We start from the raw sequence: 23,595 nt of genomic DNA, 5'->3' as shown, positions 1-23,595 counted from the left end.
GCATTAATAAGATGGTAAATAAGCAGCACGTATGTTCCTAGCGAAATAAATATAGACATTGATACGATAAAAATCATATTGTTAATATTTCCCAATAACCTGCACGTTGTGTAAATAATATTTACATTATAGTAATTGTTATTCAGTTTATTATATATAGGTCTATATATATTGGTGTGGCACTTTATTTATTCATGAAGAAATAAGCAACTTAATTTAATTTTGAACAATATATTTCGCAGTAGGCCTACATTTATCTTATTCCCATGATTTAAAATATTCCTACAAATTGTAATTTGGTCAATGTTACCACATTTTGTGTCCAGATATAGCATTTTTAACCTGGGTGCTTTTCTGTGTCCACTTTTTAGCATTATGTACAGGGCAGGCCTTTATTATCTCTTATCTTTATCTATTTTTCTTGAGTCATACCGGTAAGTATATGATGTCATACTAATGATGTCACATCCGGTAACTATATGATGTCATACTAATGATGTCATATCCGGTAAGTATATGATGCCCTGGTCATACTCTTTAAAAATCTTCCTGCGGGAAGGTCCCTCATGACCATTACCCACACACCCTCATATCAGCTATGGGGATATATTCATGCCACGAGACTTAGAAAATGAGATACCAGGATAGTGTACGATGAGAGCATATATTTTAATATAGATAAATTTAGTAAAAGTACGATTTACAGTATATTGTACTACATGTTTTTATGACAATAAAGTAGCCGTGTGCCATATTTTGAATACAGTATTACTCTAGTCCTCACTAACTTTAAATATTTGTCTGCCAACAGTCAGGATGGAGAGGGGTGGTGGCTATACACGTTTGCCAGCTTCGATTTCCAGGCATCCAGAATTACCATATTTCCATGGCTGTCCCTTGAGGGAAGGGGCTAGCGGCCCTACAAGTTGACAGCATTTATTGCCGGGCATTCAGAGATGCAAAAAAGTTGTCCAACATCCATGGTGGGGCTGGAGTCAGTGGCGGATCCAGAAATTCAAATAGAGGGGGCCCGGGGAAGTACTTTGATAGATGGAGGATCTATACCACCTCAACCCGACCATGGCTGGTCTTCAGTAAGAAAAGTTGTGATTATAGCACCTCTAGATGACCAGAAATTGCCCTCTCAGACTGAATATGTTAATATAATTTTCTGTATATCTCCATTTTTAAAACATTTTGAACAATTGGGAGGTGGGGCGGGGGGAGGGGGTGGCCAGGCCGGCTGAATCCGCCACTGGAAGTGGATGCTCTCAGACCCCACTAATTTTTACAACCAATTTGTTAAGTCCTCCAGAGCCCCCACCCTGACTATAATGGGCGGAACACTTGCTAAATGCTTCCGACGGCTATGATGCGATACGAATACAAATTGATTAACTATTTAGGTTTTTAAACAAAATAATACTACAGTAATAATAACATTTTATAATAATATATATTATTATCATTGAATAACTGTCATCTCAATTTGATTATTGCAGTAATTTAACAAATCCAGTAATATTTGAGTTCATTCATTTTATGTTCATTGCTTAACCACCATAATACCTATAATATTTGTTATATTTTCATCAGATTTTTATTTTTAATTCATGACGAATAAAGGAATCTTATGTCTTATGTCTTATATTTTATCATTATAAATATGTTTTACTGTTTTGTAATCATTTATATTAATATTAATATCATGATAGTGGATGAAATATATTTATTGTTTTTGTAATCATTTATATTAATATTCATATCATTACATGATATTGGACGAAAGAGATATTTATAGGCCTACACAATTTCATTTCTTTTGATTTGTAATCCCATGGTTTTTGGTCTAATGTGTTCGGCTAGCGTCAAACAAATAGATTAATACTTAGTATCCACGTAAGTGTGCCAGGTAAAGTAACATTCTCAACATATAAAATACATGTAGTTGAACATTTCAAACTGAGCATTTTATCAGATCAGATTAATTAATGTGATTCTTTTTGACGCCATATTTTTTTATTCAACTTTTTGAACAGTGTCACAGTGTCATTCGGTGGTTTAAAGTCTTTGGCATTCCATCTGCCGACGGTCGTCGGCCGTCGGCTGACAAATTCTTCCGCGCTATGTCTGAGCGCTTGCCCGTTGCATTGGCGTCGACGGCAGGCTGACATGACCAATCCGCCGCGTGACTCTTCGTCACGTTGCGGTCTCATAGATTCGCGTCGGCTACCGTACCGAAACAGTGCGTTTCACCGGACATTTTGCCTTGTGTGACGATAACGTCCTATCGTGAATGGCCACTACATTACGAATATGATAGCTACAATAAGGCATGACGAACATCAAATGTACATTTTACAAATGTGGATCATAATAAGCTTCACGACTGATTGTACCATTCTCCGGTGCGCCGTTTATACCTGTCTTATTACACAATTCCCTGGTGTGTCGTTTCGGTTTAATATCGCACACTCAAACAAGAAAATTAAATTGGAAAAGTAAACAAACCAACCAAACATGAAAACAAGATATGACCATTGCATCTACCGGGATTATAATATAATATGCAGGTGGACTCCTCAGCTTTAGTAAGCTTTAATATAATTAAAGTTATGCTTGAGATAAGAGCGTACCACGTTGATGTATTATACCACGTTATATATATATATATATATATATATATATATATATCTTATTTATTATCTATTTGATATATATGTATATTATATATACATATAATTATATATAGGTATATATTTACTATATATATATATATATCTTTGATGACTTGTATAATTTAATTGTTAACGGCTATCTAATATATATATATTATATATTTGATAGACATCTAAGTACTTTCAGTTAGCTTACTAATACGAAATTCACCTGCTACGTTCATCCAGCGTATGATATAAAATCATGTGCAGGCTACCAAAACATCAATATCTAAACTAGACAATAGTAGTTTTATGTTTGTCAACCATTTAAGAACCGGGCCATACGTGGGCCAACGTCGAATTACATCAATTTTCATTCAACCATTTAATTATTTGATAGACATCGAAGTATTTTAAGTTTGCTTATTAATACGAAGTGTTCGTTAGCACTTTCTACCTTCATCCAGCCTATAATATGAAATCATGAAGGTAGCAGGTGCTTCCGAAACACCAATATCTATATATTATAACATATTATAACACACACACACACATATATGTATATATATATATATATATATATATATATATATATCATTATATATATATAATGATATGATAGACATAAACTTTAAACTTGCGGTAATGCTGCAAGTAATGTATAATACATTTTAAGCGTTAAAGGTGTTTGTCAACCACGTTTTATAACCGAGGCATACGTGGGCCAACATCGAATTACATTAATGATATATAGGCCATTTTTTATATACAAGAGACATTTTATAAATTCTACGCCTAAAGATTGAGACATGTGACAGCTGCAATAGACGAAAATACACTCAAATACTTTATTATGTATGATGATATTTCAGTCAAATGTTTCCATCTTATCAATTTAATGGTTATGGACATTGTCGACCATTTAAAGAAACACCAATTCGCCACCCCAATTCTCTACTAGGAAAAAAAAATGTTTTTTAACAATTGTTTCAACATAATTACAACAAATTGTAAACGAAGTATCGACATAGACTTAATTAGTAAGCATTTATAATAATTATAAAGCAATAATAATTCAAAAAATCTTGCCGGTTTGTGATTTCTAATCATTTCTGACGTGACCCATATCACCTGAATTAAAGTTCTTCTGATTAAAGTAATCTTGGCTAATACATTCTTTACAATTTCTTTTTGTGACATTGGATTCGATTTCATTTGAGTGCAGTTTTCTAAAATCTATATTTAGTTGCTCGCAAGATATTGACACGATGCCAATTAGCCGGCAATCCTGATTATTTGAGACCAAATAAATTCAAATAGAAGTAATTACTGTATGTACAAAACACATTTTATTTAATACATGATTGCATGGAATTCTTTAATCGAGTGAAATACAATATCTAAAAAGCATGTTTGTGATCGCGTGTTCTGCACGACCGCAGTAAGTATGCAAACATATTACTGTAACAATACATAAAAAAGTTTTTGTATCGTTAAAAATACAAATGATATATCTCCGTATCGACCGGCGCCCGTGAACCACCGCAAACCAATTACTCATCACTTAACGTCTTAATTGATTAATTCGCCAACATTTCATTCTAGTTATAACTAATGCGCAACGATATAGTATTATAGCAGCAGGAAGTAGGTTCATATATCAATATTAATCGATTTGATAATTAACTTAGTACGCATGCGTGTTCTTCATTTGTGTCAGATTCAAGCTGTGGTGAATCCTGCGATAAGATTTTTTTTATAAAAACTTCACCCTCTTAAGCCGGGTACTCTCTGCGCCCGACGATCTTCAGTCGACGTGATTCTATGGAAAACGCAACGCCGCGACGCGCGCGCAACGAAACATTTTTAATGACAATCCGTTCAGTTTGTCACCGACAATCACATAACGCCGTCGATTCGTCAAACGCCCACAAGGAGGGAAGGGAAGTTGTACGACCGTGGTACGACGCAGTGAATTCCCGGCGTGACATTCTATCTATATTTGCCTACATAACCTAACCGAAACAAATTATTATGAAGAATTCTTGAACCTTGAGACTGAAAACATACTTCTTATTGTAATATAGGCCTATACATAATCTTCATAAAAAAAGATACTAGAACAATGAGAAGTACAGCATATTTTGCAAAGCAAATCTATAAATAAGCATGTTCTTAGTTGTGCTTTTCTGTGTTTATTTAATTTATATACAGTATTTTGTTCAGAGGTTCCAATCACTGGTGTCTATGTTGATTATCGTTGTAATCGTTCGCTTATTTTTGTTATATATTTTGTAATATTAATTGTTATTGTCGTCAGATATGTTTAATAGGGCTTACGAAAACGAATACGGTTACGTCATAAAATTTGTAGACAACCCTTTCCCTGCAGTAGCGTATCTGTCACAACGTAGGCGATTCATGCCTTTTGCATGAATCAAGGATCATATTCCGCTCATACAACATATTGTCAAGAATGTGGCACGAATAACGACAATGATAATGACGTATTCGTATTCGTTATCGTTTTCGTAAGGTTGTGGATCTCCTAACTATATTTTTGAAGTGTGACTTGAATTGATTAGAGAAATGGTTCTCAATCAAAGTTGACGTAAAACGACACAAACTCTTTCAAAACAATGTGACGAATGTACATCCTGCTACTAGTGACGTCAGTTGTATCGCTTTTTTGATTTTTATGTCCTTTTTTATCGTCCGTGAAGAAAACCGAAATCATGCTTTATATTTGAAGTAACTTCAACAGTCAAGTTCTGTTCCAGAGAGGCCGAAATTGACTATACAATACGTACCGGTAACGAGACAAATTTATTTACGATGACCATTAGTTGGCTGCTAATCGTTTTTCATTAATCATTCAATTGTGTTGCTGGCCAAATCATCGTACTCATTAACTATCGGGTATTATACTTGGTACTAATAATTATAGCAAGACCCAGTACTTTGCAAATAATACTGTGCGTTTTTTCATTAGCTATTGTCACTTGGCCTTTAGCTGCTGTCCATTTACCTTAATACCATGGGTGTACGCTCAACCACCCTCCCCCACCCACCCTCATAGCAGCAAATTAGTTCCACTAAGCCTGGGATAAAGTACTAAAAATTACCATTAGGTTTTAATTGGAATAGGCATTTAGTTTCGAATTCTGTGATTAAATTCCACATTCTCATTTTTCGCGCCCCCACCACAGGCCGAAGCCAGCCTAATTAAGAGAGGGCAAGGGCCCCCACTCGACAGTGATTTTGTTCAATTTTGAAGTGTTCCTGTCTCAATGATCGTTCTTTGCTGTTTCGGTTCTTGTGTGGTTGTGAGTTCAATTCTTGTCACAGTAACAGGATTTTTTCTCAAGTGCAAAAAAACAACTCCACTGAGACTTAGTTTATGTAGAGCATCTTCTGTTTTGGTTTGCCTTGTGAAAGGATATACCACTTTGAATAGTGACTAAGTTCACTGCTGGCAATCCTTGGCATTCGGCCTAAATCAAGTTAATAATAATAATAATAATAATAATAATAATAATAATAATAATAATAATAATAATAATAATAATAATAATAATAATAATAATAATAAAAATATAACATTAAAAAAACGTTAATGTTTTGAGAAAAATATATGAAATTAAATGATAAAAAACACCCTTCGGTACAGTATTTGTTTCGTAGTTTTGTTTTGTTTTGTTTTTGTTTTGTTTTTTGTTTTTGTTTTTGTTTTTTTTTGCGTTTGTTTAATACTGTCTTAGGCCTATGCTCAACTTATAAACCCCATAATTTATGTCTACAGTAATAATAATAATAAAATATAGCTTTTTTCTGTCATTAAATAATCATAACCTTTTTGTCTTCCTGTCTATGTCTCTTTCTAGGCATATCCTGCCAGTAAGTTTGAATTAATTGGTGGTTAAGATGTTTGCCTTCCAATCTCAAGCTCCTGGATCCAATTCTTTTCAATGTTCAGGATTTTCGTTTCTCACAATAAAATTACTCCACCTGAGCCCCCAGTCTCTTAATGAGACTTAGTTTGAGAAAATATGTCTATGTTAAAGGTAAAGGTAAAGGTAGAACCCATAACTTGCAGCGTCATTATGCTGAATTGCGTATGGGCGTGGTCCGTGACACCTCTAGCAGCCGTAAAGAGGCGCTTCATCGTAGATACATGTTCACATCATTCCACAACGACAGGGGCTGAAATGAACCATAACATCGTGGTATCCCCCTAACTCTTCTGAAAGTTGCACTGGGTTCTTTAAAGTGCACACGAGCCAGATGTATACACTGGACCTCCATTTTAAGTCCTTATCCGAGAAGACTTGGTTTTACCAACCGAACCATGGGCGAGGAGCGGCTGGAACCAGTGCCGATGTTAAGGCTGTAGCAGCGGCGCCCCAGCCTTACCGCTCGGCCAATCGACTTGCCTATGTTCGTCTTATGAAAGGGATTCCCCCTGAGTTGGATAGCGATTGAGTCTGCTATTGGAAATTCTTGGGCCGTGTGCCTAATAATGAATAAAAAAAATTAACTCTATTTAATAACAAACGCACACATATAATATACTTGAACGATACACTTGGGAAACAACAATACAGCACACTACACAATTCAGTTCCGGGACAATTGAAAGAACTAAGACTAATTGAGGAAACAGTCATAACAAAAGGAAGATTACTTTCGAAACTATTACATATTGTTTCAATTTATTGTAGTATGAACCCCTTACTGCTTGTGTGTAATGCGAAACAATCAACATGAAAATACTTAGACTCAATGCGACCCACGTGAATTGTTAGTCGGATGTTTAGTGCTCAGTCTAAGTTGATACCATACGTCATTGAGGTATAGTTATGGTAAGTAAAAAAAATTTCAGGTGGTAGATGGGATACGGGTTGTTTTGCTGGGGGTAGCGCAAAGTGCCACTCGAGAAATGGTTCGATGTAGGTTCGAGGGGTTGAATGGCCGCACAGTGGCTCTTCTAAATATTAATATGAGAAGGTGAGGTATTCATTAGTACGGAGTAAAGACAGCCGATTTTTTTTCAATGGATTTTGAAAATTTCGAAAATATGCACCAGGAGTAATTTCTTATTAATGACATGAACATGAAGTGTAATTTCAGAATCCTCCTCTAGAGACGAAAACGATATTAAAATGACTAGAAGGTATGAGGTATTAAACCGTGATACTATTCGTATGGAAGATTCAAAATTCAAAGATGAAATTCATCAGTAAGAGGCAGGAGTTTATAACTGTTATGTCTACACTTGGCTGGAAATATATAAAAATCATTAAGGTTAATTACTAAAATTAGAAATACTGATAGTAAAAATGTCGGACCAATGCAGAAAATGACGTCACTGCTTTCTGAGTTCTAATTCGTTTCTCTTTGATTTTATAATGTGGCGTGCTAAATTATCCCGTCCTCAGTTCTTTCACAGTTAGTTTTCACAACATTTTTTTTACTTCCATTGTTACAAGTCTTGTTACAGAATTTTTACAAACTTCGTCAGTCAATAAATATACACGAGGACAGCACGAACAAGCAGCTTATTCGCTAGTAGTTTGGGCAACCCGGCCGTCAGAGGTTTTCTGGTAGACCTAAATTACGTAAGCGACCCTGATTGGTCGCATCTTCGTAATCCGTCTATTCATGTTTTCTATAGCCTATGCATACAAGCAAAAATTAGACCAACTTGACGCTTTTAATCTTGTTTGTTCTTTTTCTCAACAGCTTATATTGTTTCATGAATCAACGCGGTTGACATGCACATTTTCGCACAGATTTGCATCGATCTTGGATACTTCATCTATAAGTAAATTGAATTCACGCTTTTACGAAAATAGATTACAATACTGAAGAAGATGGATTATTATATTGTGTACGTTATAGTTTTGTGTATTGTCCTGACAAATCTTCAGCAAGATCCAAATAATTAATATTGTTTTTTGAGGCCATGGCAGATGTTTGAAATATCACTAATCCATATTATTTCCGTTTCAACGCCGGTGCATCTGCAGTTAAAGGGATGAAAATCACTCCAGTGTCGGGTTTAACACATAATTAACGACTTACTAAGATATTCATTAGAATTTCGTATAAAACTCCGGATGAACAACAGTTGGGACAGTATATAAATTCGAAAAATCGGGGGACATTCATGAGTTGCGATCGAAATACGGGTCGTAACTGACGGGGAGTTGTAGAATACACGCGTAAAGGTTGACGCAATAGGTGGTGCGCAACGGCCTAAACTCGTTTTGAGGTACCTGCACACATATCATGGAGTTGAACACTACAGAAGATACGATGTATTCAAGTGCAGAAAAGGTCATCATAGGTGTTGTCTTGTACGTATTGGTACTTATCTCAATCGGTGGTAACATATTAGTTATCGTTAGTGTTTTAGTGGTTGAGCGTCTTCATCGCGTCGCAAACATGTTCATTGTGTCGCTGGCCGTTGCGGACTTAATGGTGTCAGTATTCGTTATGCCGTTTAACGCTAATTTTATTACAAGTGGGACGTGGCACTTCGGCCTGGCATTCTGCAGTGTATATCAGAGCTTTGACATTTTGGCATGTACTTCCAGTATTTTGAGCCTGTGTGTGATAGCGGTCGATCGATACTTGGCCATCACATCGCCCTTCACGTACACCCAGAAAATAACTCGATCGTCCGCTACCATCCTTATAGCTCTGGTGTGGCTAGTATCATTCCTTATATCGGTTCTTCCAGTGATATTAGATTTCCATGAGGATCCTGAAGCCAAAGCTGCGGGTCTTTACAATGACCAATATTTCTGCGTCTTAATTCTGAGCGGTAGATTCGCAGTGATCAGTTCTTTGGTCTCTTTTTATCTACCAATGGTCGTTATGGTGTTTATCTACGCGCGCATTTTTGCGGTAGCCAGGAAACAGGCACGTCAGATAGCAGCCTACGATAAACCATCAAACGAAGGAAACAGAACAAATATGGCACGCGAGAGAAAAGCTGCAAAAACGTTAGGTATTATAATGGGTGTTTTTATTGCCTGTTGGCTGCCCTTCTTCATTGCTAATATTATCGATCCATTTTGCAATCGATGTATAAGTCCAAAACTTTTTGACGTATTTGTTTGGCTTGGATATGTAAACAGCACCCTGAACCCTCTAATTTACGCGCAGAACTCAGAATTTAGAAGAGCATATAAGTACATTTTAGGCTGCTATCCGTGCCGCGGCCTGCACATTAGAAATGTTGAAATGGACATATCCGATATTGAGGCAACACGGCACGAGAATATTCCAACGAAAATGGCAATTTCGATTAGCAGGAAAAACGCACAAGACGCAAATAAAACTACGATGGAAACGAAGTGTAACGGCAGAGAACCCACCACAGGCAACCACGATAGTATGGCAAACAATAATGATATGGCGAGTATTAATAATAAAAACAACGTAGGCTTATTTCCACACGACATGAAGGAAGGGGCGCTGATAGTTCACCGCCGATATTCCGAGAAAGGTTTCGAAAATCACGCACTGGATCTCAATCCTGAAAATATACAGCTGAATAAATAACGACCTTTCATTTATATTTGATATTGAATAAACAAGACAATGATTATGGTAATCGCATAACAATTTGATGTAAATTTGTGATGAAAATGCCCGTTTTTCAATGTCTGATTTAAATGGCTGTATAACATCTGACACGGCTAAAGAACTCCACTCCGAAGCTTCGTATTTTGAGTTTGGAGATTTAGAAAACACACGTTCGCCATAAAGCTGTAGGAATATTTATATAACTTGAACATTCCGACTTTTTACGAATCTTCTCGACAAAATTTAAGAGCACTTTGTGGTAGTTAATTTGTGTAACGTATTAAAAGCAAAATACAGGAATCTAATGAACGTAAGCCTTTAATTAGAGAATTAAATGTGTTGCTTGATGAGCATACGAATACCTTGCTTCTATCGGATATTTAAATGTTTTACCGTCATTACCGTTCTAATATGTATATATACTGGCAGATATATATATATATATATACATATATATATATTCCTATATATATGTATATATACTGGCAGATATATATATATATATATATATATATATATATAAAATAGATATAGGCAGATAGATAGACATAGGCGGATAGATGCAATTACCTTATGCGACCGTGCAATGTTTATTAACCAAGTCTCATTCTTTTATTTTGTTGTCATTAATTGTGCTGTAGGCAATTCACAGTGTTGTTGACTGTGAATCGGAAGTTTATTAAGGTACCTGCGTTTTCCATTGTCCTTGAAATTAAACATTTTTAAGTTCGTCATGGGTGAATTTAATTATCCATTTACATATTGTATGTGCTTTTTGACAATTTAAAATGTGTACGAGTACTTGTGACGTTACAAGCTTATTGGAGAAGCACGGGATTGTGAGCCACACGCATTCGTCACAGGCGGGATTTGGCGCGTCGGATTTTAAATTAGAACAGACGACAGAGAGAAATGGATGGAGGATTCTACATGGCATTTACCGCACTCCACCGTGCAATGTTTGTTATTATGTTAAGTCCCATATTCTTTATTTGTTGTACATGGTAGGATATTGACAATGTTATTACTGTATTGTATATAAATAAATACTACGTACGTGCGCCTGAATAATTAATTGCTTCTCTTGGCACAAACCATTTTAAATATTTCATAAAGGAATACAATTTTAGATATGAATGCAACGGTCACAAAATCATAAAAACTATTAAAGAATTATTAAAAAATAAAAAATAAATCATTCGTTCCTATAAACGAGGGACAGCTTGGTGGGACGGCTGGCAACTAATGTTATGCCCTTCTATTTACAGTACAACAGTAAGGACGTATTCGTTTACATTTAGAGGGCACGAATAAATAATGTTTGTTTTACCTTAAAATCATGATTCTGAATTCTCGTACAAACTGTCCTTCCTTTTCACGGTTTCTTCAGATATTGTTTGCCGCAGGGTTTAGCAATTGAAAGAGGACTGTCTTGCACCTTTCATAGAGCAACACTAAGTCCTCGTTACCTATTATTGTTGTAATTACTACTCCAATCCTACGCAATCGAGACGTACTTTGATTTAATTATGTTAGCATTGCAAATCAACGCTAGTTGAAGACTGGAGGGCATGGATTGCAATGCTGGTATCTGAATCATTTTTAAAGCCGGGGACTCACTGCGTCCGACGGTCATCGGCCGACGCGATTCTATGGAGGACGAAACGCACACAACGCGCGCGCAACGGATCTTTTTTTTAGTGACGATCCCTTCAGATTGCCACCGACAATCAACAGACGACACGACGTCGCGTCGTCTAGCGCTCAGAGAGAGCCGAGATGGATTCGTCTGCCGGCAGTCGTACGATCACAGTGAGTGCCCTGCTTAAGGTTCCTGTTTATGGTTAGTAACTAACTAAGGTTAGTAACTGTTGTTGTTGCTGCTGCTATTACTAACTGTAATAATAACTGTAATAATAATAATAATAATAATAATAATAAAGATAATAATAATAATAATAATAATAATAATAATAATGATAATAATAATAATAATAATAATAATAATAATAATAATAAATTTTTATTTATTCTGGATTTATATAGCGCCTCACGTTGACACAACATCGAGGCGCTTAACAACAAAAGAGAAGAAAAAAAACCAAAACAAATGCAAATAGATCTACTGTATTTTCACAACCATCACAACCACCACCAACAGCATCGTTTCCTAGTTTCAGGTCGTTAAAACTATCAAAATTGGCTTCTATTGGCTCTTTTGTAAATTGTATTTTTCATTGACTGTTGAAATTGAAATTGTTTTTTAAATTATTAATAAACCTATTAAATGAAAAAAAAAAAGAAGCTAAGACTACCGGATTAGGCTTATAGTTAATACCAGCTCCCTGATAATACTTCACATAGCCGAGGTCCCACGCCCACACGTCCTTGTTATTGTAACACGCTAGTTATATTGAATTAACCTTAAACACTTAAACAACCTTGATTTGGTAGTGCATAAAACATTGTTGTTCTTTACTTAAGACTGTACTGTAGGTAAAGTTTTCTCGCTCATATAATCTAATACTTTTATATTCAAACAAAATGAAATATCATATGATGAGTCATCAACTTAACTGTAATTAAAACTTTTATTATTCTTTTTTATCATAATCATCAAATAGCATTATTTAATATATACATAAAAGTAATTTTATAATAAAAATGTCAATATGTATAATTATTTATAATTTACAGTTACATTTGGTTGTGATATCTATTTAAAAAAACAAGAAATTTAATTTTATTTAATACTATTTATTGAAAACGAATTAATTAATTTGAATTGTTAATGTTAGAATATTATATTTATGAATTTAAATAACTTTTATTGATAAATTAATTAAGTAAATATTTTAAATACAGTTAGAGTTCGCATTGTTTTGAGTTGGAGGAGTACTTAGACGACAGTGTTGTTTTCTTTCCCTTGTTCGTAGTTAAGATTGTTCGAAGTTTATTGTCATTATTATCATTGATATTATCATTTTCAGCATCATCTTTTTGTCATGATCATTATTGGAAATAAATTAAATTTATAATGAATTGTTATTAGGTGTTAATCTGATCCTTGGCTTCATATTTGTATAAGCCTACAAAACTTCTCGACCGCTGGTGGTTGTACGCCCTCTATAGTTTATAGAAACTAACTTTGTCCTAATCTTACAAACAAAATCCAATAGAAAAATAAATAAAAATGAAATAACGGCAATTTCATTTTACTTTCTAATTACTAATTCTTTAACAGGTTCATCAAAATTGTTTTGAATAAAAAACAACATGTTAACATATGAACATAATTGATGAACACGTTCTGCAATGATATAGGTCCTAATAATAAAACAACCCGCATCGATTTGGACGTTTTTGTGCACCATTTTCTTTAATTTGATTTTCTGCGTTCCTTCTATTTTGGCTATTTCTTTGCGTTTTAGTCGTTAAGTGTAAATAACACTTAAATGTGTAGGTTTATATCTTGTGTGATTGTAGTATTTTCTTGGTTTTATTGTCTATTATTTTGCGTTTACTCGTACTTTTCCTCGGCTGTTACTAAAAACAACCTCTGGAATACTGTTGAGAATTTAGCTGCAAAAGAAATAGAAATACTTCATGTAAGAAAATTACAACAATATAAGAAAAATAGATATAGGTATTTTTTAAAGTTTGCAATAATTATAGTTTAAAAAGGAGAAATATAAATGGTAAATCTCATAATAATGGCTCGGGGACGACGATTATGATGATGATGATAATAATAACAGCAGTATATCATTTGTTAGTCTTAAAATTGCTGTCTGTTGTTACTGATTAATATGATAATAGTGATAATGATAATTATAATAATAATTAATAATGATAATAATAATTATAATGATAATATAATGATAATAATAATGATGATGATGAATAAATAATAATAATAATGATAATGATGATGATAGTAGTGATAATAATAATGATGATAATGTTGATGGTGAATAAATAATAATAATAATAGTAATAATAATAACAATAATAATGATAATAATAATAATAAATATGATATTGATAATTATAATAATAATGACGTTAATAATAATGATGATGATGAATAATTAACAATAATACTGATAATGATAATAATGTAATAATAATAATAATAATGATGATGATGGTAATAATAACAATAATGATAATAATAATAATGATAATAATAATAATAATAATAATAATAATAATAATAATAATAATAATAATAATAGGCCTGAATATGATAATGATAATAATAATGACAGTAATAATAATGATGATGATGTTGAATACTGTTATTATTATTATTATTATTATTATTATTATTATTATTATTATTATTATTAAAGTGCTGGAGAACAGAGCAGTGACACTGGTTCCTCCTGCTGTCTTCTTTGTCTCTGTGGTTGTTTGCTTTTGTTAGTCTTAGGATTTTCTCGGTTCTTATTTTTCTGCTTCCAAGACTTTGCATTTCAAGCGCATAGAGACTATTGTAATATTCGCTTAATAAATATACAGCCATTACCATTATTATTATGACGGTGATAACAAATTTTATCAAAGTATAGGGTGATCACGGGATTTTATAATGTACAGCTTCTAATGGTGTAGGCCTATTGCAGTCGTGATGCAATATTATGTACACTCACATTACTTCAATATCCTACAAAGTGCATTGCACTGTAGTTTGCAGCAGGATAATGGACAAAATATCCATTCATGTCGGTACAGCCACTACACTGTGGCAGACGCGGGTCTCAGGGGTCCAACCATAAATTCCAATTTCACATTTTAATTTTGAAATTGCAAACTTTAATTTGAAATAGGACATAAAGTGTTGAGTCTAGAATCCTGATCTCTTATTCTGAAGGTCAATGGGTTTACCACTGAGGTATACAAAGATCAACGAATGAAAAAATGAAAAGGGATAAAATTAAATGTCTGCAATGATGAAAACGATGATAACTATGTTAATAGCGGTTAGGATGAGATGAAGATGATATTGGATATGATGATGATGACGACAATGATGACGATGATGGTATAATGATGATGATGATAGTGTGTTGATGTTTATTACAATAAAGATAATAATAATGATGATTATTATTATTAAAATGTTGATAAAAATAACCAAGATGATGAATATGATGTTGATGAAGATAAAATGTAAATGCCTATTTTCATTTTACCATTGCAAGACAAATTACTCTAATTAATTATTCGTGTTTGACGTTCATATAGGCTACACAATGGCTCTGTGCATGAAACCCAAATTGACCAATTCACTTACTCTGACGTCACAGTATAATATATGTATTGGGATTGCTGCTAATGTAATGCAGTGCGCTAATGGCGATTTTTAGCCCAAGCAACTAAATTATATAAATCAAATAGGAAAAGGTGACTCACCAACAAATAACGTCAGAATCCTGGGTAGGTGTCGTGGTTTAATGAGTAGGCAATATATGGGTACTCCAGTACATGTTATTGCTACTCCAATAGCAGTGTCCATGGGGGCAGCGATCGCGCCCAGTGTAACCAGAGTCCCGCACGCTATTACAAAGGCGATTGGTAGGGCAATGTTTACCTATGAAGAAATTTATTTAAAATAGTTTCTTAGTATTTACTATATTGTTTTTAAATTGACAGCCCATAATTGATACATGCTTTGACATTAATATAACATTTTATCATTTTTTGTCAGTTCAACGAATATGAATCACTCTTTTGTCCTTTAATATGCCACGACAAACGAAAAAAAAAAAAATAAAGAAAATGAAATATGGCCTATTGGGTAGAATTAAAGAACTGACGAGAGAATAAACACCTTACTTTATACGGCTTTTCCAATTCAGGTCGCTTCCATCTGAGGTACAACAACCCTAATACTGCCATTCCAGACGAGGTCCAAGTGACAAAGTTGAAGTAGTTTATTAACTGGAACACGTCCTTGACGAATACGTACACTAAAGACAGCACGCTCTGAAATTATATACAATGTGACAGAGGGCAATAGATGCAAAATACATCTGAAGTATTGCTTGCTACATTGACGTATTGTAAGACTTCGTACGTTTACATTATGTGAAGGAAGTGTAGGTGATTAACATTAGCTGGATAATCTACATAGAGTAGGCGCAAAGGTTTTCAATGTGAACGTGGGTTACGAAGATGGCCTACCACGAAGAACAGTGCCGGAAGCGGTGTCTTGTAACGAACGTTGATCATTGAGATCAGTTTTGGCAAAACACCATCACGTGCCCCAGCAAAGAACAACCTTAAAGAAAGGTTAACAAGATTTTAATACCTTCAACCAGAATGTTCGTAAAACGTTGTTGACGCATTGCTGACGCATACGAAACCAAGCAGTACACTTACCTAGAAGAGGTGAGGAGAGTTCCGTTGATTGATCCTAATGTTGACAAGGCAACCGCTATCGGCATGATCAAAGCGAATTTGCCCATCACCTTGATGCCGAATGTCTAAGATACAAAGTGAAACACAGATACTCAGCATTCGTCTATAGGATATTGACGACTAACTATTTATAAGAATAATTGTATTACAATATCATCAGTTTCGATGTGTGTTTGCGTCAGGAAAATATCATAAGAGTTATGTTTTGCCCTACCCGACGTGTTATCCTACCGAATCCTCAGTACGTTACCAAATACTTGTGAAAAAAATATCAGTAGCTAGTATTAATTGTATTAGGCCTAACCATAATAATAAATGTTGTTATTATTATTATTATTATTATTATTATTATTATTATTATTATTATTATTATTATTATTATTATTATTATTATTATATTATTATAAACTTCATTAGTATCATCATTAATATTAATAGTATTATCATTATTATTACTATAAGGCCTACTATTAATATAGTAATATCATTATTATGAACAATTTTTATATAATATTATCATCATCATTCTTCATTAATATTATTTTCATGATTTTAAAAATCATAATCTTAATTATTATAATATTTATTATTATTATTACTTAATAATATATTGATACTATTATTAATAGTTTTAAAAAATTAATATTATGTTAATCATAATTTTCAATATTTTTTAATACCATTATCAACAGAATATTTCTCACCACAGCGACAGCGTTTGATTGCATCAGTTCTTGAGGAGTTAAAACTGTGAAATACGCTAAATTCGCAAGTACATAGATACTAGTTACCGTGGACACAGAGATGACGATTGCGCGCGGCAGGTTTCTGGAAGTGAATTGGCATACAATGATCAGATTTCATTCATTCTTTATTGTATGTGCGTAAAGCTTTGTATACATATTAAATTTTATGTGACAAAAAAATGTGATGGGCCCATATATGGGTACGATGACGTCATATCACATATCATCAAATTGTATCAAAAAAAGTTGAACGTGTTCAATATGTTCCATCAAAATTTATGTGATGCTTTTTTTTTTTTTTTCTTTTTTGATGAAATTAGATAGTGTAGACTAAGGTAAGCTTTAGTAGCCAAACAGCCCAATACAAAAGGTTGCCAGAAAATAGCAAAGCTAATCAAACTTAGCCCCTATTAACTACAGTCATAAAATCAAAATCATAACGTACTTAAATATCATAATTATATATATGTAAAAATAAATAAATAAATAAATAAATAACGAAAAAAAAAACTGAAATTCAATGGCATCATTCAAATATATTGTGATAAAATTAATTCTTTAAGTTGAACAGGGAAGGCATGTCTCGAGCTGTTCATTCTTAAAGAGGAAGTTTATTCCAAATAATAGCACCCGAGGAAACAATCCTTAATTGACAAAAATTAGTATGATTAGTAGCGGCTGATTGGTAAGTAGATTAACTGATTGATTGAGTAATGGATAAATTGATTGATTTGATAGCTGGACGATTGATTGTTTGATTTATTGACAAGTTGATTTGGTAGATTGAATAATTGATTGATTGAACATGATTGATTGGTTAATTAGCAAGTTAGTTGATTGATTGATCGATCGACCGAATACTTAATTATTGTAAATTAATTGACAACGTCATTAATAATAGAGATCAATTAAATAGTATTAAGTAACATGGGTTCCCACTCTTCACAAAGTAACAACACATCTATACGAGTCCACATATATTCAACTTAAAGCCGGACACTCACTCACGAATCCTCATTTGCCTCCGGCGAGCGATAGACGACACAACGCCGTCTGCTGATTGTCAGTGGCAATCTGAACGGATCCTCATTAAAAAGACGATCCGCGTCTTCGCGTGCGTTCTTCGTTGCGTTGCCGTCGCACGCAGTGAGTAACCGGCTTTAGGCCACACAATACTAAATACAGTACTATTTTACTTCGTAGCTCTTCTGCTCACGCCTTTGAACACAACATTGGCTTACCCTGCAGAGAATTCTTTTTTAAATTAAACGGCAAGTTTTCGCCACTGTATGCCTAATTCAAAGCCATAAAGTAGAGGGTGGGTTTAAACCCGAGATGGGCTTATACCCGATGTGGGCTTATACCCGAGGTGGGCTTATACCCGAGGAACTAAAGTACTGTAGTTGATTGAAATTTACCTTGGAGGATCTTTAATTTCTTCTACGATGAAGTTAAGACTGTACCATCCTGCGTAGGAGAACAGACCCGAATAAAGCGCACCACCAAGTCCCATCCAATTTGTTCCTTCAAATGCATTCTCAAAATTTTCCGTGTTACCTGGAACAAGTGATTCAAGATTCAAATAATAATATTTACTTGTAACGTTAATAAAGTTGCATCGCAACAAGTAAAATCAAACAATTAAGACTACAAATCTTAATTGACAAAGAAATTAACAATTCTGTCGGTTTGTGTTTAAACCGCTGCAAATGTCGGGACATTTAAAATAAAGATTGTCGGGGATGAAGTGCGAGCAAGTGATTGATGAAAATGACGAGATTGTCTGCTAAAAGATTGATTACCTAATGATTTTCCTGGAAGGCAATAATAACAGACTATCAACGAGGATTGACTTTAAAAAATAAGACGATTAAAGACATTGAACTTAACAAAAATATTAAAAAGTGTTTAAAATTCACGAGTTGACGAACAATTACTTTGGTTAGTTAAACAAGTTATTAACAATTAGAATGTGAAAATCTTCGCCAATTAATTAACTGACAATGAGAGCATATGGTTCTTGTATTAATATAATCTTATTTAAACAGGAGTAACCCTGAATCAGTTCTATTATTTTACAAATAAAATGGGCATCCTATTGACGACCTACTATTAGATTTACTTCATAAATCAACAACGAAAGATTTGTCAATATTCGAATAATTTCACCTGGTTTGCCTATTAGGGAGCTTTCGATTTGTGCGACGACGCGCGACGCTAGAACGGAATCACTCATGCGTGACCGTCCTACATGGCGTCCTGCGTATTCTGCATACGTAGATTTGGCCAAATTGCGTTCCATAATATACTCGACGAGGTGACCTTACCGTTCTCGCATGCGCAGATGACTTTTAGTGACGTCATTACGTTCTACGTCCTACCGTCGTCGTACAATCGAAAGCTACCTAATTTTGCTGTAGGACTGTTTAATCGATAATAAACCAAAGAAGACTTCAATCTAAATCAAAATAAGGAAATTCATTTATTCAAAAAAAAAAAAAAATATATATATATATATATATAATTATCTTCTCCCTTAAATCAAAAGATTGAAATTAGAGTGAAACTCGTTTAGAGTGAAATTTTTACATTAAGTACTTACATAATGTTCATTAGCCTTGTATTGTAATGACCTATTAATAAATCCATGAATATAGTCATACAGTATTTCATATTCATACCTTTTGCGAGTTCCACAACGCCAATGATGATAATAGCAGCAAGGGCCAATACCTTCACTACCGTCAGGACGTCTTGTACCCGTGCCGCCAGAGACACACTACGACAATTGATGTACGAAACAATAGCTGTATCAATGGGAATACAAAAAGAGTCATCACTCAAAGCACAGGTCAAAATAGTATGTAATAGTAATAGTATAGTAATAGTAATAATATAGTAATGTGTGTTCTGAACCACGGACCACAGTGTGTGGGTCCGATTTTTATCACTAATCGCCCTGTCTTGGGCGGATTTCTGTTGGTCCGAATTCTATCGCTGTCCCCCTGTCTCCGACGAACCTCTTTGGGTCCAAATCCTATCGCTAATTCCCCTGTCAAGACGGACTTCTGTTGGTCTGAATCCTATCGCTGATCCCTCTCTCTTGGACGGACCTCTGTGGGTCCGAATCCTATCGTTCATCACCCATCTAGGACGGACCTCTTTGGTTTTGAATCATACCGCTGATCGTCCTGTCTCAGACGGACATCTGTGGGTCCAAATCCTATCGCTGACCCTCTTGTCTCGGAAGGACTTCTGTGGGTCCGAATCCTACAGCTACCCCCCGTCTCAGAGGGACCTGTGAGTGCGAATCCTATTACTGGTTCCCTGACTAGGACGGACCCTTGTGGGTCCGAATCCAAAAGCAGATCCCCCTGTCTGGGACGGACCTCTATGTGAGTCCGAATCCTATTGCTGATCCCCCTGTCTGGGACGGACCTCTGTGGGTCCGAATCCTATCATTGATCCCCTGTCTAGGACGGACTTCTGTGGATCCGAATCTTATGGCTGATCGCCCTGTCTCGGACGGACTTCTGGATCTTCTCTCGCTAATCCCCCTGTCTCTCATCGGACGGACCACTGTGGATCTGAATTATATCAACTGATCCCCTGTCTTGGACGGACCTCTGTGGGTCCGAATTCTATCACTGATTCCCCTGTCTCACACGGACATCTGTGGGTCCGAATTGTTTTACCCCTCCCCGTGTCTCGGACGGATCTGTTGGCCTGAATTCTATCGCTGATTCTCAAGTCTCACTCTCGATACCGTTGAAATACAAATACTATACTTTATTAGTTTAAGATAATATACAATAACTTTATACACATGTTTGTAGTTTCAATGACCTGCATACAGATACGGTAGAGTTTCAAAGCATTATCTGTTATAATTTCGCATCAATATTTACATACTGGATGAGGCATAACACAAGAGATGTATACCTTTATGATTACAATCCGATAATGAATTCACGAATATAGAAGTTATACCTAAATATACATGAGTACGTTAATTATTGTTTCCATTGTCATCGTTTTGCGGATCACGTAATAACAGACACGTGTGATCCCATCAATAAATAAAATGCCGTGCACTCAATGCGTCGTTCGAATAGAGAGATGTAAAAATACCCCTCCCTGGTTCGACGATCGTACGTCGAATACATCTGTCCGCTCCCCGTAAACTGATTGTCGGCGACAGTCTGAACAGGGAGATGTAAAATTACATCTCCCTGGTCTGAAGGTATCGTCGTTCAAAACGATCCGTTCATACCATATTGTTCCTTTATTCAAGCACTGTTTCTACCATTATTTGAACATTATATCAGTGCTAAGAAACAACATTAATTATTCTGCAGATTGAATTAAAAAGTAATAGGCCTACTAACTAACTATAAATAATATATACCATATTATATATACATCCACTGAGATGCAGCCATTAGTTCCCACAACATTGTTCTGGTAGGACTGTCTCTTATACACATCTAGATGTGTATAAGAGACAGTATATATACTATTCACAACAAATAAGTAGATACTGTAGCTGCAACGATTTTCTGGTCACTATCAATTCGGTAAGACTCATAGCGATGTTGAACACTACACAGTTATTATATATTAGGCCTACTTAATAAATTTTAAGTAGGTTGTGCTGGATGTCATAGGTCAAATCGCCTTCACTCTGCACTCATACAAAATGTACTGTGATGTGTGTAAATATTGCGTAGTCTCAGCTACTCTGGTCAGCACTGGTATAAACTAGCTGAGCGGGGCCTACCAGAGTTCAACTGCTCCAGTAAACAGTCACCCGCCATATGTAGTTGATTAGAAAATTGATTATGTTATCTCAAAAGACGATAACATTGTGAAATATGGTTTTAACTGAGTATCAGTACCGCCAGTCAAAAAGTGTAACATGCTGCTTTTTCCAGCTTTTCCCCTCTGTAGAATTGATGATTTTTACTTCGGTAGTTTTGTCAATTTTTATAACAAGTTTGTTTGCCTTAAGTTTTAACCATTCATTGTTTGTTTCCGTAACTGGTATTCGGGGCCTAAATCGGTCGGGTCTATGGCTAGATCGGGATATTTTATGCCTGGCCCCTATTGTCGGGGAGGGGGATATGGACTGCCACAAGAGAGTGCATGATACCAGTAGGTGTTGAACCACGGATAATCATGTAGGCAAATCAAAAAATATAAGAATCTAAACTGAAACTCTTACTTACATACACAGAGTATTGCAAGAATCTGGGTGCAGCCTGTAAGATCGACATCAGTACAGTTCATTGCTACAATGGCTGGTTCCAATAAGTACTGTCCAAATATTATACCGAGAGCTGCAAAGGTGACTGGGAGTAAAACTACCAAACCGAGCCATACATACAGGAACGCAATAAGATCTCCAAACGCTTCTCGGATATAGGCGTATGTACCACCGGATTTTGGTATCGATAGCCCCAATTCGGCGTAACACAGAGCCCCCAGCATAGAAAACAAACCTGAAAATGTCCATATTAAAAGAGAAGCACCTACTGATCCCATATTTAATATAACTCCTTTTGGCGATACGAAAATACCTGATCCGATTATACAGCCAACGTTCACCGTCACACCACTGAAAAGGCCAATTTTAGGCTCTAAACGCATCACCTCGCCATTAGGTTTGCCATTGGGTTGACTCCCCACCCCTTTCCCGTTCAACGACGGTAGCATCTCGGTTGTTAAAGTAGCACCGTCATCCGTAGGCCTGAATTGTACAGATGCCATTCTGGTTGTTGACCACCTACCAACAAACAAAAGGTGTACCACGTCCGATGTACATGAGTGGCAACGACCGAATGACAGCAAGATCAGAATACACTCTATGCCTACCTTATCAGAACCTAATGCTCGCATAAACGAAAGGCAATGTAAACACTGTAAAACGATGTAACGTAAAGGTTAATAGTAGTATCATACCATAATTATTATAAAAAGTATGCCTACATTTATTAAATTAATAAATATAACTGCTCTTATCTATTTATAGTTAGTAGAAACCACTTAATTTTACAAGACAAGAAAGTTACAATAATATTAAAGCAATCCAACTACCTAAAGTCAGGCTCCGGAAGAAAACAAATTTTTAATATGTTGTAGAACTGAATGAGATACATATATTTAAA

The 23,595-nt window shown here is 35.0% G+C and overlaps 2 protein-coding genes across 3 annotated transcripts in view; one reads left to right on the top strand and one right to left on the bottom strand.

The window, feature by feature from the left end:
* Positions 1-10,659, top strand: part of LOC117105783 (beta-2 adrenergic receptor-like) — a 24,803-nt gene extending 14,144 nt beyond the window's left edge. The window contains exons 2-3 of one of the 2 annotated variants that reach the window (XM_033247064.1): positions 7,382-7,522; positions 8,403-10,659. In XM_033247064.1, the coding sequence (XP_033102955.1) occupies positions 8,952-10,232 (1,281 nt within the window). In that variant the 5' untranslated portion in view covers positions 7,382-7,522; positions 8,403-8,951 and the 3' untranslated portion in view covers positions 10,233-10,659. The remainder of the gene's footprint in view (positions 1-7,381; positions 7,523-8,402) is intronic. The other variant, XM_033247065.1, reaches the window with a different exon arrangement.
* Positions 10,660-13,293: 2,634 nt separating this feature from the next.
* LOC117105791 (Y+L amino acid transporter 2-like) lies at positions 13,294-23,281 on the bottom strand. The gene is made up of 9 exons (XM_033247069.1): positions 22,657-23,281; positions 20,110-20,235; positions 18,847-18,985; positions 17,387-17,510; positions 16,644-16,747; positions 16,446-16,542; positions 16,098-16,247; positions 15,675-15,852; positions 13,294-13,838 (listed from the first exon to the last, which is right to left on the bottom strand). Exons 1-9 carry the CDS (start codon positions 23,195-23,197, stop codon positions 13,777-13,779), a joined length of 1,521 nt encoding a protein of 506 aa, XP_033102960.1. The 5' UTR covers positions 23,198-23,281; the 3' UTR covers positions 13,294-13,776.
* Positions 23,282-23,595: the final 314 nt, after the last annotated feature.

The sequence above is a fragment of the Anneissia japonica genome, unplaced genomic scaffold, assembly GCF_011630105.1.
Source record: "Anneissia japonica isolate Jap-2015-1 unplaced genomic scaffold, ASM1163010v1 scaffold287754_len4335492_cov202, whole genome shotgun sequence".
Lineage (NCBI taxonomy): Eukaryota > Metazoa > Echinodermata > Crinoidea > Comatulida > Comatulidae > Anneissia > Anneissia japonica.
The sequence above is the reverse complement of the archived record's forward strand: the minus strand, read 5'-3'. Positions and strand labels throughout refer to the sequence as shown.